The following is a 16,355-nucleotide window of genomic DNA, read 5'->3' as shown; positions in this document are numbered from 1 at the left end:
TTGTGCAGATCACACCCCCGGCCGTCAGATGCCCCAGCCTCTTGCTAATCGGCTTTGTAAGCAGCTGTGTCATTTTTCCTTCTCCCCCAGGAGGGAAAATTGTGCTGATTGTTACTGTGACTAAACCCCATCCCTCAGCCCAATACATCGTTTTCCATACATTTTTGCACATTTATTTTTTCTTTGAGAAAACACGCGTGCTCAAAAGAAGCCAAGGCTTCCAAATATTTGATGCAGGCAACCTCTTTTCTTGTGATTTTGCACAGCTGCCAGAGTCCTGGTATGGGTCCAAAGACGTTTTTTGAGTCTTTCAGATCTGCAAAGATAAGGCACCAGCCCAAGGAAGTTACCTTGTTTTGGAATTTGTTTTTCCATAAATATGTGCCCACGCTGGCCCTTTTATTACTATGGCAGTGTATTGCTTCTGATTTTGGAATCCGAAAAAAGTGGCGTCTCCCTGATATAAACCATGCTTGGCGGGTGGGGGGTTGGGAGATGTACCAATTGAGTAGAATTTTTGTATCTCAGGGCTGAAATGAGAGGCCCTTGATGTTTTCTGTGCTGGTTGTTTCCTTGCAGACGTTTCATGACCCAACTAGGGAACATCATCAGTGCTAAAAGAAACTGGGGTTTGCAAGGAGGAGGAGACTGTGGGGTCCTTGGTGATCTCTGAGCTTGGTGGTTTCCTTGCAGACGTTTTACAACCCGACTAGGGAACATCATCAGTGCCAGGAGGGAGAGGGGTTTGCAGAGAGGAGGAGGAGGGAGTTGAATGTTTCTTGTAAACGTTTCATTATCCAACTAGGTAACATCACTAGCGCAAACCCTTGCCCTTCTCGCTGATGATGTTACCTAGTTGGGTAGTGAAACGTCTGCAAGGAAACCACCAAACTCAGAGAGCACCAAGGAACCCTCACAAAAGGATGTGTAAGGTTAGGCTTAACTACTCCTCCCCTCTGCAAACCAAATTCTTACAAGAGAAATACATCTTGGTGCTGCCCGTTTTCTCCCGTAAATAATCTAGTTATTTACAGCTGCCGAAGTGGGTCTGGATCACTGTAAAAATGGGTTCTAGAACAATTCTAGCTTTGAGATTCCCCTTCAGAAATGGCCCCACCGCTGGTTCCAAAGGATTTTTAAAAATGCAGTCCACTTTTGGATGGGATATGCTGGAATGCTTCCTCGGCAGAGGCCATAGCCGTCTGCAGCACCACCGCTCAGCGTAAAGGCCGGAGGAGCGTCTCAGTTTGACAGAAAACGATTATGGATGAAGACACGAGACGTCTCTGGGACAAAGTCCAAGCTGAACCGGTGACCTAACAACGGATTTCAACCTTATTCCTGGAAACGGATCCAATTGCTCGGTGGGAAACCTGGCTGTGCTGCAGAGCAAAACAGCTGCAATTCACAAATTTGGATGCTTCGGCGGGAAGAGATTCTTCTGGGCCAGATCCCGGGGTGCTATTTTAATTAATTAATTTTAATTAATCTTCAGAAATCGTGGGTGCTCCATCACTGGAGGTTTTTAAGAAGAGACTGCAGTCACTTGTCTGAGATGGTATAGGTTCTCCTGCTTGAGCAGGGGGCTGGACTAGAAGACCTCCGAGGTCCCTTCCAGCTCTATTCTACTCTAAGTTTTATTTGGTTTTAATCCCGACTTTATGGATACAATCCAGAAAGCGATCAGGGAGCTCCAGAGCAAAGTCCCCTTCTCCAAACCAATCTGCCTGCATGGCTGAGGAATACAGGTACTCCTCAACTTATGACCACCACTGAGCCCAAAATATCTGTTGCTAAGTGAGACACTAAATGCAACTTTGCCCCATTTTGCAGCCTTTCTTTCCACAGTTGTTAAGAAAATCACCGCAGTTGTGAAGTTAGCAAAACGGTTTTTAAGCGAGTCTGGCTTTTCCCACTGACTTTGCTTGTCAGAAGGCTGCCAAAGGGGATCATGTGACCCAAGGACACTTCAACCGTCATAAATGTGAGTCAGTTGCCAAGCATCCGAATTTGGATCACGTGACTCTGGGGATGCTACAATGGTCCCAAGTCCGTTTCTTCAGTGCTGTTGTAACTTCAAACAGCCACTGGAGGAACTGTTGTAAGTCCACAACAGTTATATATCTACAATAGTTATTGCAGATAATTGCTTTAGTCCGGCAAGATTCTGTCTGAGGGCGAGCAACAGTAAAGGAACTACTCAGAGGTAACCCCTATCATTCTGGCACAACAAGCAAAGTCAATGGGGGAAGCCTGATTCACTTAACAACTGTGGCAAGCAGGGTCGCAAAATGGGACAAAGCTCACTTAACAACTGTCCCAATTAGGAAAAGAATTTGGGCTCCATTGTGATCATACACGGAGGAGCGTCTGTACTTCCAAAGTTGCCCCTTTCTGCATTTGGAAATGTGAAGTTGTTGAACCTGCAGTCTGGCTGGCAGAGATGCCGGGCATTGTGGTTATCCCCCCTGCCCCCGAGTGCCCCATATTTGGCAGAGGAGGTCCAAAGCCGTGTCCCCAGAGGGCCCTCCCCACCATTCACCCACAAATGCACCAAGAGGCGTTTGTGTGACAGTTGTCTCTTTTCCAAAGGACTTGGAACCAGCAAAACGGGAAGCGACACAATCGAGAATTCCCAATTGGTGACCTTCCCCCTTCTCAAGTGTGTTTGCCACGCTTAACCCTTGCCTGGCCTTCCTGCAACTACCAGTGAAACCAGTTCAGTCCATCCCCGGCCATCTGGTTCTCCCTCTCAAGTCGCCAAGGCCAACGGAGGCTCGATCTGGTGAGGAGGAAGGAGGCAAGATCCGTTCTCAGGAGATCCTGGAGTCCAGCACGTTGCCGCTGTCTTCTCAATGCTCAGAAGACAATCTCTTGGCTGGGGGTCGCCAACCGTTGACCCTTTGCCCCTCTCATTGGGCCGGGTGGTCAGGGCCGGTTCCAGCCAGCACTCTCAGGATGTTAGGCTCCGCTGGCAGGTCCAGCCTCATGGTTTCAGGTTCCCGACTTCAGGGAGGTCTCGGCCCCCCCACTGTTGACCCTCCGTGGCCGACAGAGGACGCGTCAGGCTGACCTGAGCGTTACTAAATGAGGAGATCCTTCCGCTGCCCCGAATCTGGATGTTGACAGTGGTGGAGTAACTGGCCTTCTGAGGACACTTCTCGGGGGACCGAACTGTGTCCAGGTTCAAGGGGGGTCCCCATTTGGGGCAGTGCTCCCCCATCTCAAGCTGCAGTCTTGGGGGGTTGACCGGCCACCCCTCTTGGCTGACATATTTCAAACAGAGGTTCGGCACGTTTGGCCACCTGATGCTGCCCAGTTCGTGGGAGTGGGGGGCACTTCCGGATGAGGCCTCAGAGCCGTTGTGGGCCCCCCCTGAGAATTCCTGGTGCTCCCCATTGGGGGCTGGTTCTTTGGATGCCCTGTGGCTGGGGAGGAAGCTCCTCTGTGTTCTCAAACAGGCAGTGGGACAGGAGAGGCCTGGTGTCCAGGGCTCCGGGTGGGCCATGGCGACGGGGGGCTGCCTCTGCGGATGGACCCCCAGAGGCCTGAAAGTGCAGGACTGGGCCTCTCCTGGAGGGGGAGAACACATCCTGGGCCTCACGGGGGACTGGACACGAGAGTTGGGGGCTGAGGCAGAGGAGAAGGGGAGGCAGCGCTCAAGAGCCGGGGGTCCTGACAAGAAGGGTCTGCATGGGGACAGGGAGAGGGGCCCAGGGCCGATGCACTGAGAGGAGGAGGGCGTCTCTGGCCTTCCCAGGTTCCGATGACGCTTGGGTGCTGACTTGGGGAGCGAAGCCAGGGGGTCGGCCGGCAGCCAGGGCCCCTGGGGGTCCTCGGGGGGAGGGATGCCATTCCTCTTGGCCAAACTTTGAGAGATGCAGGAGGCAGCGATGCACCTAGAAATGGCGGCAGCGCTGGAGGAGAGGCACCGGCGGACGGGGGACGAGGGGAGGAATTTGGCGAGCGGCACCCCCGGGCATTGCCCCGCCATACACACGGAGGGCTCTGCTCCGGCCGGGAATTCCGAAGGGGCAGCAGGGAGGGCTACCTGGGGTGGGGAGTCCAGCGGCAGGGACTGGGTGGCCTTGGCAGGTTCGGAAGCAGCAGTAGGATTTGGGGGGCTCTGCTGGAGCCCCCCCAGCGGCGTCCCAGAGGTTTCCTGGCTGAGTCCTGCTGCTTCTCGGTCCGGTCCCTTGCTCTCCGAAAAAGGGGGCAAGTGGCTTCTCCCCCCAGTGCTTGTCGGGGGGTGGCCCTTTTCCGGTGCCAGGGCCGAAGGCCCCTCCAACCGGCAGAAAATGGGGCAGTGGGGTGTCACGGGCTTTGCTTCCTCGGGGGGCTCCGAAGAGATGGAAGCATTGTCAGAATGGCGGTCACCGAGACGTTGCTGCTCTGCACCCACAGAAAACTCGGGGTGCAGCCTGGGCTGGGGAGGCTGACTGCCCCCCTCCCTATTCCAACCCGGCTGGTTGCTCTCCCCTCCGTGCTCCGCCCGTTGTGGGGCTTTGGAACAGGAGGGAGGGCCCTTCGGTGGGCTGGGGGCCGGGGCGGGGGAAGGGCCCTCTTTCCACGAGACCCCCCCAGGGCTTCCTCCTCCCACCGTGGGGGCCGCGAGCGTCTTCTCTCCTCCCACGGGGACCCCCGAAGGAGGGGGCAGCGATTCATGCGAGTCGTGCTGTAGCGAGGCCAGGATCTCCGGAGAAAGAAGCCGGCAAGGACGGTCACTGCGGAGCACCACGGCCATTTCACGAGTGGCGGCCACAAGAGGCGTGTTTTCCTGGATGCCCATCACGTGCGGGAGGGACTCGTGGACGAGGACGTGGCCGTAGATTTGGGGCTCACCTGTGGGGAGAGAGAGGCACAATGAAACACCCGGCTTCCTCCAGGGGAGATCAACAGCGGCAGGGAATTGAATCTAGTTAATCCCGGAGTCGACTTACGACTGGAATGGAATTTCCATGAGGTTGAGGCACCCACAGGGCCAGACCCGAATATACAATTTTTCTGCAGCAGCCATTAAGCCAAAGCTGCAGTTGTTAAGCAAATCAATGTGGGAATTTTTTGAGAGTCTGTTTGAGGGGGATGGGTGGCTTAGAAACACAGAATATAAAGGAAGGTGGGAAGGAGTGAAGGCAGGAAGGAAGGAGATGGGAATGGGAGGGAGGGTGGGTGGGAGAGAGGTATGAAAGAAGGAAAGGAAGGAAGGAGGGAGGGAGGAAGAAAGGAAAGAGAAAGAAAGAAAGAAAGAAAGAAAGGAAGGAAGGAAGGAAGGAAGGAAGGAAGGAAGGAAGGAAGGAAGGAAGGAAGGAAGGAAGGAAGGAAGGAAGGAAGGAAGGAAGGTAGGTTATTTAATGCCCACATCTGAGATGACCATGGAGCATCCTGTGTAGGCAGCAGCTTTTGTGCCAGTTTGCCCAGTTCAGTCTCTGGTATGAACCCGGCCCTAGATATCTGGCTGGGCCCCTGGGGAGGGGAGGGGAGGGCAAGGCCGAACGCCCACCGAGGGCTGGGAGGCTGGACTCACACTGGGGCAGGCTTCCTCCTTCCCGGCTCTCTTGCAAGACTACCTGGCCCCTGCCCAAGACTGTCTGCCGGGGCCCCCGGGGCCATGCGCCAGGCCTCTCCAGGCCCCCCTTCTGGGCCTTCAGCCGGCCGATCTTCTCGCTGTACATCCTGGCCAGGGCCTGGACCTTGCTGATGATCCGCTGGGAGTTCTCCAGGAGGCAGGGCTCCCCGTCGCCCTGGTAGAGTCCTAAGGCCGGGAGGAAGTCCGCAGAGGCAGGGACCCCGTCCTTCGGCCACCCTTCCCTCGGCCGCCCGGGGAGGGCACTCCCGTCCGGCTGCCTGCTAGGGCCCCGGAGAGGCTCCTCCAAGTCCGAATCCTCCACGATGCAGAGGGGCTCTGCGTAGGGGGGCCGATCGGGGGAGCAGAAGACTCTCCGACTGACACCCGCAGCCCCCTTCTTGGGGGCGTCCTTCGCACTCCGCTCCTTCTCCTGCCACACCCGGCGGATCTCCGCACATGATCGGAACCCGGGCTCAGCGGGACCCTCCTCCACTCCACTGCTGGGCTCCTGCTGCTTTCCTGCTCTCCCCAAAGCATCAGAGGGCTCCCCCTTGGCCTGGGGCCACCCCTTCTCTGCCCCCTGGGCCTTGGGACTCTCCGGCTGCGCAGGGAAGCCACCCGCATCCGGATGGTTCCGCTCGACTCTTGTCAGCGTCCGACTCCGTCCAGAGGCGGTCTGGGGGATGGAAAGAGGTTGGCTGTTGCAGGACTGGCTCCGGCTGCGGCTCAGCTGGCCGGACTGAGGGCGGAGCTTTCTGAGCTGGGCTCCTCCCTCTTCCTCTCCCAGAGCCTCCTGCTGCTTCAAGATGCTGTTGAACCGCAGGACGGATTCTCGCACCACCCCGGTGGGAACAGGGGGGAGCCCCTCTTCCTTGGCGACCTCCGGCCCCTTCTTGCCCCCTTCCACACTTTGGTGGTAGCTCTGGATCTTCTCCAGCAGAACCCAGTCGTCCCTGGTTGGGTTGGGGTCCGCCTCCCTGTTTTTCTCCTCGCTGCCGAAGCCGCCCGTGGAGGTTATGGGGCAGGAGTGTGGCCGGGTAGAAGAGCTGGGGGTCTGGCTTCCCTCCTGGGGGGTCTCCTGCCCTATGGAGGCAGAGCTGCTGGTCTCCTCACAGGGGAGATCTTCCAGCACGTGTAGCGGAGATGGACTGGCGGATTCCTGCGTTCGCTGGAGGTCCTCTTCTTCAGAAGAGTCGCTGCCAAAGGGGTGGGGGAGCGTGGGGAGCAGCTGTTCTTGGAGGGGGCTCCCTTGGGGAAGGAGAGAGGGGGCCTCCTCCTGGAAGACCCCGTTCTCCTCCTCCTCCTCTTCCCCTTTGTCCTCCAGTCCTTCTACGCCATCGTCGGGCAGGAGCTGATCCTGAACATAGGGAAGAAGACAAAGACAGACTTGACACAGTCCGAGAACAAGATGGACCCCCATTCCCTCTCTGGGGGGCTTCAAACAAGCTTCTGCTTCCCGGAGTTATCCTCCCCAGGGGCTTCGACTCCCAAATATCCTCAGGATACATAACCAGAGAGATGCCTCAGACCATCTGGAGAACATCTGTTTGGGCCAGCTGCCTCTCCTTCAGGAAGCCCTTTCATCAAACAGGATTCTTGGAGGGAAGTCAGTGGCCAATTGTCTTCTTTAAGGGAATGTAACAGGGTTTCTGAGCATACACAGAAAGCTTTCCCCTCTCCCCTAAGTCCCTGCAAATGGTCTCCTTGTGGCTCTGCAGTATCGGAAGCGGGAAGTCACACTCTATGCCAGTGCTTCTCAATCTTGGCAAGTTGAAGATGGGTGGACTTCAATTCCCAGAATTCCCCAGCCAGCAGAGCAAGCAGTGGAAGGGGGCAAGCAGAGCTGGCTGGGGAATTCTGGGATTTGAAGTCCACCCGTCTTCAAGTTGCCAAGGTTGAAAAACACTTAAAAGGCCCCTATGATGGTCACCCTTTCTTCCGTGCCTTATCAGGAACATGCTTCAAATATAAATCGAATAAATAATAATAAATTACTTAATAAATAATAATTTAATAATAATAATAAATTATTAATAGCACTTAGCAATAGCACTTAGACATCTACCTCTTCACCGTGCTTCACAGCCATCTCTAAGCAGTTTACAGTCAGCCTGTTGCCCCCCCGCAACAATCCGGGTCCTCATTTTACCAACCTCGGAATGATGAAAGTCTGAGTTGACCTTGAGCCGGTGAGGATCGAACTGCCGACAGTCGGCAGTCAGCAGAATTAGCCTGCAATACTGCATTCTAACCACGGCGCCACCACAGCACCATGCTTAGTAAGAACAGATAATAATAATAATAATCACCACCTCCGAGAGGTTACCTGCAGAGCCGAGCTGGGGGCTTCGGAACTACTTTCTTTCCAAAACCTCCCTTCCGTTCCAGTTTCCTTGTCCAAGCCCCGCTGGCTAAGCAGTTCCAGGATCTCCTCGGTGATGGAGAGGTTCGTGGTGAGCGGGTCTTGTGCCAGGGAGAATTCGGCCTCCTCTGCTTCCAGATCTGAGGGTTCGGCGTCCTCCTCCGGTTTGGCTGAGGCCAGCGTGCAGGAGCTGCTGGAGGAGTGGAGGGGCTCGCTGGCAGGGAAGAGGTCTCCCTCACTGTCCGCATGCTGCAAAGAAGGAGGGGGTAAGAAAGGGCTCTGCAACCTTGACAACTTTAAGACTTGTGGACTTCAGCTCCCAGAATTCCTCAGCCAGCTATGGGATTCTGAATTCTGGGAGCTGAAGTCCACAAGTCTTAAAGTTGTCAAGGTTGCAGAGCCCCAGTGTAGCAGAAGGAATGGCAAAGCCGGGGTGGGGTGGAGTGAAAAGAGGCATCAGCCTAGAATCCCTACGTAGTCACAAACAAAGAGATACAGTCGCAGTTACACAGTAACATCTGAGAAAAGAGGATAAAATTTTACGCTGTAATTCCCTTGCCTCATGCCATGAATTTTACAATAGCCTATGCTCATTATTCTTTTGTCTCCTTTTTCTTCTTCTTCCCAGGACTAAGCCACTGAACTTAGAACTAAATCAAGGTATTAAGTTGTCAGCGTGGTCTTCACTGTTTGCTAGAAGTTCAACTGCTCATCTTTGGAATTGCCATGTTTTATTCTATTATAAACATCCATTTTTTTTTAAAAAAAATGTTATCTACATTGCTTTCTATTCCCTGATGTGAACCAATTTCCGGAAGGTTACTTTCTCAGGACAGAACGGAGGAAAAGAAAAGGAAAAACATAAACAGATAAACAGATAAACGTAAAATGAATAAAATCAAGTAACTTCCTATAAGAAATGTCCCTGCCTCCCCCCCCCCCCAGGAACAGCCATAGGTCACACCTGGGAAACTCACCTTTAACCTGGCCACATCTGAAAAGGTCCCAGCAGGGAGAAAAGGAAGACAGGGGAGAAAACGAAAGGAAAGAGAAAAGAGAGAAAAATTCACATCAGAGGCATTTCATTTTTCGTGGGAAATTCAGTATTGGAGGAAGGAAATTGTTGCATCAATGCATTGGAGTGATGCCACTTTGGCAGATCTTTTTATGAGTTGCAGCCCAATTTACTAGATCATTACGGGGTTATAATTCTCTGGAAAATCGTGGCACGAGGTCAGAAGAGGCAAAAGGGAACCGGGCCTGGAAGAAAGAGCTGGTCCTCAGTTTAAGACTATTTGTTTAACGACCGTTCACAGTTCAGCAAAGGAAAAATGACTTATGGCTGGTCCTCGCTCTTGCGACCACGGCAGTTAGGCCTTCAAAATTCGGGCAGTTGGCAACCGCTTGCAGTCTCCCGGGCTCATCTGATCTCCATTTGTGACCTTCCCTGGATTCCGATAAGTGAGGCCAGTGGGGGAAGCTTGACGAACAGGCAGTTTACGTAAGGACTGCAGCGAAAGCAGACGTGAGTCACTCAACAGCTGCATCGCTTAGCGACAGAAGTTCCGGGTGCAACTGCGGCTGTAAGCCGGGGACTATCCGTATGTGCAAAAGCTTTTATAGGTAGTCCTCGATGTACGACCACAATTGAGCCCAACGTTTCCGTTGTTAGGTGAGACATTTGTTGAGTGATATTTGCCCCATTTTACAACCTTCCTTGCTGCAGTTGTTAAGTGAATCACCGCAATTGATAAGTTAGTAACTCGGTTGCTGAGTGAGTCCGTCTTCCCCACTGACTTTCCTTGTCCGACAGTCGCAAAAGGGGGAATCACGTGACCCGGGAGACGGCAAACCATCATAAGCGTGAACCAGTCGCCAGGCGTCCATATTTTGATTAGTGAACCACAGCAATGCTGCAAAGATTGCAACTCTGAAAAGTGGTCCTAGGTCCTTTTTTTCAGTGCCGTCACAACTCTGAATGGTCACTAAATGAACCGTTAAGTCAAGGACTGCCTGGACAAAATTAGACGAGAGGACACAATTCAGACCGCACAGCCATGCGACAGGACTCCTGGGTGTGTGACTTTACCGACAGTATGCAAAACGCCAACAACGTGGGGACCTGACAGCAAATGCCCCCACCCCAAATAATCACCCAGAATTAAGGGAGGGGGGAAAGGTCTTACTCGATGGATGAAATATGAGCTGAGATTCCTTGGCTGGTTCTGTAAGGGGGTAACAAGGTTAGAGTTAGTATGACGGTTAGCATCAGGGTTAGGGTTAAATCAACTCGTATCTAAATTTGCGTTAAAAATCGTTCATTTTACAAAAGAATAAAACTTTTCTGAATTGTTAAGGCAGCATCGGCTCAGCAGGGATAAATGGGTATTGTAACTACAGTTAGTCCTCAAGCTATGCAACGGTTGGACCAGAATCGCCATTGCTAAGCTAGGCAGTCGTTAAGTGAGTTGCACTCAGGTTTCCGTTCTTAAGGGAATTGTGGTCGTTCAGCAAATCTGGCTTCCCCATTGGGAAGCTGGAGGAGGAGGTCGCCAATGGCGAACACCTGACGCTGCAATGGACATAAGGGTGAGGACCGGTCATAAGTGGCTTTTTTCAGTGACATTGTAATTTCGAATGTCTGCTAAACAAATGGCTGTAAATTGAGATTAACTGTATAGTACAGGGGTAGGCAACCTTGGCTCTTTTATGACTCGTAGACTTCAACTCCCAGAATTCCTCAGCCAGTCTGCCTGGCTGAGGAATTCTGGGAGTTGAAGTCCATAAATCATAAAAGGACCAGGTTTGAAGACCCCTGATCTAAGCACAGCTGGCTGGGGAATTCTGGGAGTTGAAGTCCACCCATCTTCAAGCACCAGGGTTGAGAACCACCACCCAGAAAGATGTTCCAGAAACACCAGGCTTATGCTTCTCCAGTGACGCTATCTGGATCAGGCAGACGCTATGTGGATCAGCTTCCTCTTGGAGGCCCATTTGGTAGCCTCACGCAACTGACCAGCTGCCCTGGCTTTGGTCTAAGTGACCATTCGGGACTTCTGAATATGGAAAATGAGCAGGTCTGTCACGGCCCGCTGGTGCCCCCTGGTGTCCTTCTGCAGAACACACATCACGCTTTGGGAACAGCTGGTCTGCCAGAGGATGCTCGAGTCCCACCCACCTGGTGGAGCACGACCCTTTCTCCAGGTAAGCTCACCTGACCGTCGGCGGCCCCGGCGATAAGAGCCACTTTTCTCCAGCTGTAAAATGGGGCAGCTCCGCCGGACTCTCTCGGGACTGTACATGGACTCGGGAGGCTCTGAAAGAGAAAGGTCTGAGTTCAAATCCTGACCTCCCCTCTCCGCCCTGCATGGTCCTAGGGCACCCAGCTCCACTTTAAGCCCACCTACTGAATACGACACAACGATGCAAATGGCTTGCCCGATTTAACAGGTATTCCTCAGCATTTATAATATTCAACCATAATAGAGCCTGCCTATCATGGTTGTAAATTGGGACTGTCGTAAATCAGGTCACCAACCGACTGACCCAATTTTTCTGATCCTTTTTGCAGCGCTCAAGAAACAAAGTTGTTAAGCGAATCAACGATTCATTAGAGTTGCTAAAACTGAGAAACTCTCTTCTAGGTCAACTGGAGGTCTGTATCAGGACTACGGCTCCCAGCATTCCCAGCCAAGAAGGCTCAAGGGAATTCTGGGAATTATGGTCCAGGGCTTTTTGGAACTCAGAAGACCGATTTGGGAGGCCCTCTTTGGCCGGTCGTCTTAAAAATGAGAAGCTGAAAAACATCCAAGTTCCTACAACCTCCACTGTTACACCAAGTCTCCTAAAAGTAGTCCTCAATTTACAACGGTTCATTTAGTGACCGTTCGAAATACAGAGCACTGAAAAAAGTGACTGGTGATTGTTTTTCACACAACCATTGCAGCATCCTCATGGACATGTGATCTAAATTCGGACGCTTGTCAACTGACTCGCATTTATGACATTTGCAGCATCCCGTGTGTGTGTGTGGGGGGGGTGGTGTCACGCGATCCCCTTTTGCGACCTTCTGACACGCACAGTCAAGAGGGGAAGCCAGATTAACTTAACAACCGTGTTCCTAACTTCACAGCAGCAGTGATTCGCTTAACAGCTGTGACAAGGAAAGTCGCAGAAGGGGGCAAAACCCACCTAAAAGATCTCACTTAGCAACAGAAAGCTTGGCCTCAATTGTGGTCGTAAGCCGAGGACCACTGGTTCCTCTCCTGGGAGGCCCCCCAGGAGCCACCGATCCCCTGGTGTGTGTGTGTGTGTGTGTGTGTGTGTGTGTGTGAAGGAATTCTTGACACACCCCCCGGAAGGGGCCGCTGGCCCCCTCTCACCTGACTGCCGCCGGCCCCGGATGCAGGCCCTGGACTCGTCCAGCCGAGGAGAAGGCAGCGGCTTCTTGGGGGTCTCAGGGCTGAAGACCCCATCTGGGCAGCCTGGCGAGAGGCGGAGAACCCCGTCACTCGGGCAGCGAGTGGCCAAATGCCCTCCCACTCCAGAGGAGACGGCTGGAGCTATGTTGGGGGCCGGCGGAACCCCCCCCCCACCAAAAATAAATAAATCTTACCCTGGAAGCTGTTCTCCAAGAGGACCTGCTTGGCCTGGAAAGGGAAAGAAAAGCATCCAGAGATGGTCAGGAGCAAGAATTCTGGGAGTTGAAGTCCACGCATCTTAAAGTTGCAGGTTTGAAAAATACTGGTAGTCCCCGACTTACGACCAATTGTTTCACGACTATTCCGAATTACAACAACCTTGGAGTGGGTGATTTACAGCCTGTGAGGCTCTTCCAGCCATCCAAAAGTCTCATGTAGCCCCATCACGTGACCCTGTTTTGGGTTCCAGTTAATGACCACGCCATACGCTTAATGACCGCCATGAAAACTGCTGAAAAACAGGTCCGACCACGTGGCCGCCTTGACTTATAAGGGCAATGACTTACAGCCAGATTTCCAATCCCAAATAATGGTCGTAAGTTGAGGACTCTCCATACAGGCTTTCCCTCTCCATCAAGAGCCCCCCGCCCCTGACCCCTTTACCTTCTGGGGAATGGATGCTGGGTGATTTTCCACAATCAAACGTTTCAGATAATGAATCCAAAGTCGCTTTTCTTCCTGGTTCCTCACCTGGAACAGTGCAGAAAGAAGGGTGGGGAGGGCATTTCTACAGCCCAGGATTCCAGAAAGATCTACAGGTAGTCTTCGACTTACAATGATTCGCTGAATGACCATTCAAGATTACAACAGCACTGAAAAAAGGGACTTATGGTCGTTTCCCACACTTACGACCGTCGCAGCTTCCCTGGGATCAAAACTGAGATGTTTGGCAAACAGTTCGTGTTTATGACGGTTGCAGCGTCCTGGGGTCACGTGATCCCTTTTGCAACCTTCTGACAACCAAAATCCATGGGGAAGCCAGGTTCGCTTCATGAACACGTGATTCCCTTAACAGCTGAAGTTTCGCTTAACAACTAGGGCAGGGGTAGGCAACCTTGGCTCTTTTATGACTCGTGCCGTTTCCTTTACAGCTTGAGAATTAGGAATGGTGCCTTCTGGTCCCTTTTTCTCACCCGTTATGCAGCTGAGGGCTAAGTCCTCTGTTATCTGTCCGTTCCTAAACAGCATCTCTTCAACCCATCTCCAAGGTCTTTCTCCCCCACAATTATAGGACCCGTAGCTGCCCAGGAGGAAAAAACTGAATTTTCCCCACCCTCCGATTTCCCAGGAAGAAACACACTCCACACCCATTTGACGAACGTCTGAGGTCAGACGCTTCCCGAGGTCGCTTTCCGCGGGTAACCATCCTGTAAAGGTTCACGGCCTGGTAAGAGTTCCCGAGTCGGCTGCTGGAGGAGCCGGTTGCCTCACCTGGACGGTGTGCTGCTGTTTGGGAATGGAAAGGTCGGAGATTTTGAAGCTCAGAGGGTCCTTGGTGTTCTCCTGGAGCGCCAGGTTGCAGCACTGAAAAGGATGCCCCGGAAATCTAACTCAGCCTCGGGAACTTTGGAGAACTTCAACTGCCAGAATTCCCCAGCGAGCATGGCTGGCCGGAGCGTTCTGGGAGTTGAAGTCCACCCAGTTTAAAATTGCCAAGACTGAGAAAGGCAGAGCTGACTGGTCCCAATCCTCCGCCCCTGCCCCGAATCCCCGGTTCCCCTTACAAAGATGTGGCTCTTGTAGACGAGGGCTTCTCCGCGCCGCTTGGCGATCAGCAGCACCTTGCTGAGAAGGAAGAAGAGCCTCTCCTTGCGGGCTCGCGGCACCCGGAATTGGCCCTCCAGGATCAGCTCCCCAAAGGCCCCCAGCTCTGGACCCGTCCAGCCAGCCAGCAGCCCCTGGATCTCCTAGAAGGGGGATGGAGGCGGAGAGATTTCAGCTTACAAAGGGGTGGAAATGGAGTTTGGGAGACTTTATGGATTGGTCCATGTTGCCTGTTTATTCACAAGTAGCTTATTTGCAGGCAGCACCCCCCCCCCACTCCTAGCACTGATGATGCCACCTAGTTGGGTCATGAAACATCTGCAAGGAAACCCCCAAGGACCCCAGAAAGGCATGAATGGTTCCCACTCCCCTCTAGGAGTTCTGACTTGAGCACGGGATGCCAATTTGCCCGCCCTGACAGACGGGCTAAAGCCGTCCAGCTGAACGGGCCCTTCCCAAATCCCAAAGGCCGAATTCTTTTCCGTTGCCAGGAAGGGTGCTCCGGACCTGCAGCCGGCTGGCATGTTCCTGTTTCCGCTTCATGTCGTTGATGTACCAAGCCACCGCCGTCATGGTGATGCTAGCCTCTTCCACCGAGTCGTAGCCAGGACTGCTCTTGTCATAATGTTTGGCGAGTTCCTGGGTAGAGAAAGCAGGTTTGGGGGGGAAGAGTCAGAGACGAGAGACGTTCATTCAGTGGGAATCTGAGAAACAACACTAGTAATTCTGGATCGGTCTCCGGAGAAGGGAATCCACACTTTAGATGTGGCGCTGAGCCCAACATAACCTTAATTTTCAAGAATGCTTTCCAGGGAGAGTTAAAATCCTGCACCCGGTTTACTTTTTGTACAGGATGTTATTTCTGACTTGGAAGCGGCTCTGGATAATTTGCAATGTAATAAATTCATAAATCATATAGCGACCTCTTGGTGAGATGAGAGGTATATAAATGTAACAAATAAATAAATACATAGATATAGGAGCATTACAGGCCCGGCAAGGGTTGGTGTGAGTTTTATCCATCATTCCTTTATTAGGATATTGTTTTCTGCTTGATTCAGAGAAGAGCAACTAAGATGATCAAAGGCCTGGAGACCAAAACATAGGAAGAACGGCTGCGGGACTTGGGTTTGGCTAGTCTAAAGAACAGAAGAAATAGGGGAGACACGATAGCAGTGTTCCAGTGTCTGAGGGGCTGCCACAAGGCAGAGGGGGCCAGGCTGTTCACCAAAGCACCAGAGGGAAGGACGAGAAACAACGGATGGAAACTGATCAAGGAGAGAAGCAACCTGGAAGTAAGGAGAAAGTTAGTGACAGGGAGGACAATCAACCAGTGGAACAGCTGGCCACCAGAAATCCTGGGCGCTCCATTGCTGGAGGTTTTTAAGAAGAAACTGGACAGTCACTTGTCTGAGAAGGTATAGGGTCTCCTGCCTGAGCAGGGGGTTGGACTAGAACAGGGTTTTTCAACCAGTGGTACGGGTACCACCTGTGGTACATTGGCACCTGGCAGGTGGTACACGACCATCCTAGAAAAGTTGTATGCTCAGAACAATTTTTTTTAAAAAATCCCATTTATATCCCGCCCTTCTCCGAAGACTCAGGGCGGCTTACAAGCTTAGCAGTAGCCTTCATTCTATGTATATGCCTGCTTATTAGGGCTTTCACACACACACCCAAGCGGCATTATTACAAAGTCAGCTTAATTGCCCCCAACAATCTGGGTCCTCATTTTACCTACCTGGGAAGGATGGAAGGCTGAGTCAACCTTGAGCCTGGTGGGACTCGAGCCTGCACTAATTGCAGGCAGCTGGTGTTACTTAAGGAGGCATTAGCCCACTGCTCCACCAAGGCTCAGAAATGCTCAGAACAATGAAAACCTCGAATAGGAGGAAGAGCGCCACTGGGTGGGCAGGCAGGTGCCTTGCTCGGCTGTGGCTTGGGGGGCACTTTTTTCAGTGCTATTGTAACTTCGAACAGTCACTAAGCAAACTGTTGTAAGTTGAGGACTTTTTTTTCCTTTTTTTTCGGTCATCAAGTTTTTGACACCTTGCTAGGCAACTGGTGGTACTCAGATGTTGCCAGATCCTAAAAGTGGTACAATGGGTGATAAGGTTGAAAAGCCCTGGACTAGAAGACCTCCAAGGTCCCTTCCAGCTCTATTCTATTCTAATTTCTATTC

At 52.5% G+C, this 16,355-nt stretch overlaps 1 protein-coding gene across 1 annotated transcript in view; it reads right to left on the bottom strand.

The window, feature by feature from the left end:
* Positions 1-1,692: 1,692 nt before the first annotated feature.
* PLEKHG2 (pleckstrin homology and RhoGEF domain containing G2) overlaps positions 1,693-16,355 on the bottom strand; it is a 32,510-nt gene continuing 17,847 nt past the window's right edge. Inside the window, exons 8-19 of the mRNA XM_081334414.1 lie at positions 14,681-14,812; positions 14,134-14,316; positions 13,841-13,933; positions 13,013-13,099; positions 12,544-12,577; positions 12,311-12,412; positions 11,143-11,244; positions 10,115-10,153; positions 8,906-8,922; positions 7,893-8,177; positions 5,525-6,923; positions 1,693-4,842 (exon numbers count right to left, since the gene is read on the bottom strand). Coding sequence (XP_081190540.1) covers positions 2,987-4,842; positions 5,525-6,923; positions 7,893-8,177; positions 8,906-8,922; positions 10,115-10,153; positions 11,143-11,244; positions 12,311-12,412; positions 12,544-12,577; positions 13,013-13,099; positions 13,841-13,933; positions 14,134-14,316; positions 14,681-14,812 — 4,329 coding nt within the window. The 3' untranslated portion in view covers positions 1,693-2,986. The remainder of the gene's footprint in view (positions 4,843-5,524; positions 6,924-7,892; positions 8,178-8,905; positions 8,923-10,114; positions 10,154-11,142; positions 11,245-12,310; positions 12,413-12,543; positions 12,578-13,012; positions 13,100-13,840; positions 13,934-14,133; positions 14,317-14,680; positions 14,813-16,355) is intronic.

This window comes from Vipera berus (genome assembly GCF_964194415.1).
Source record: "Vipera berus genome assembly, chromosome: 9".
Classification (NCBI taxonomy): domain Eukaryota; kingdom Metazoa; phylum Chordata; class Lepidosauria; order Squamata; family Viperidae; genus Vipera; species Vipera berus.
Note: the sequence above shows the minus strand (reverse complement) of the source record. Positions and strands in the feature narration are given on the sequence as shown.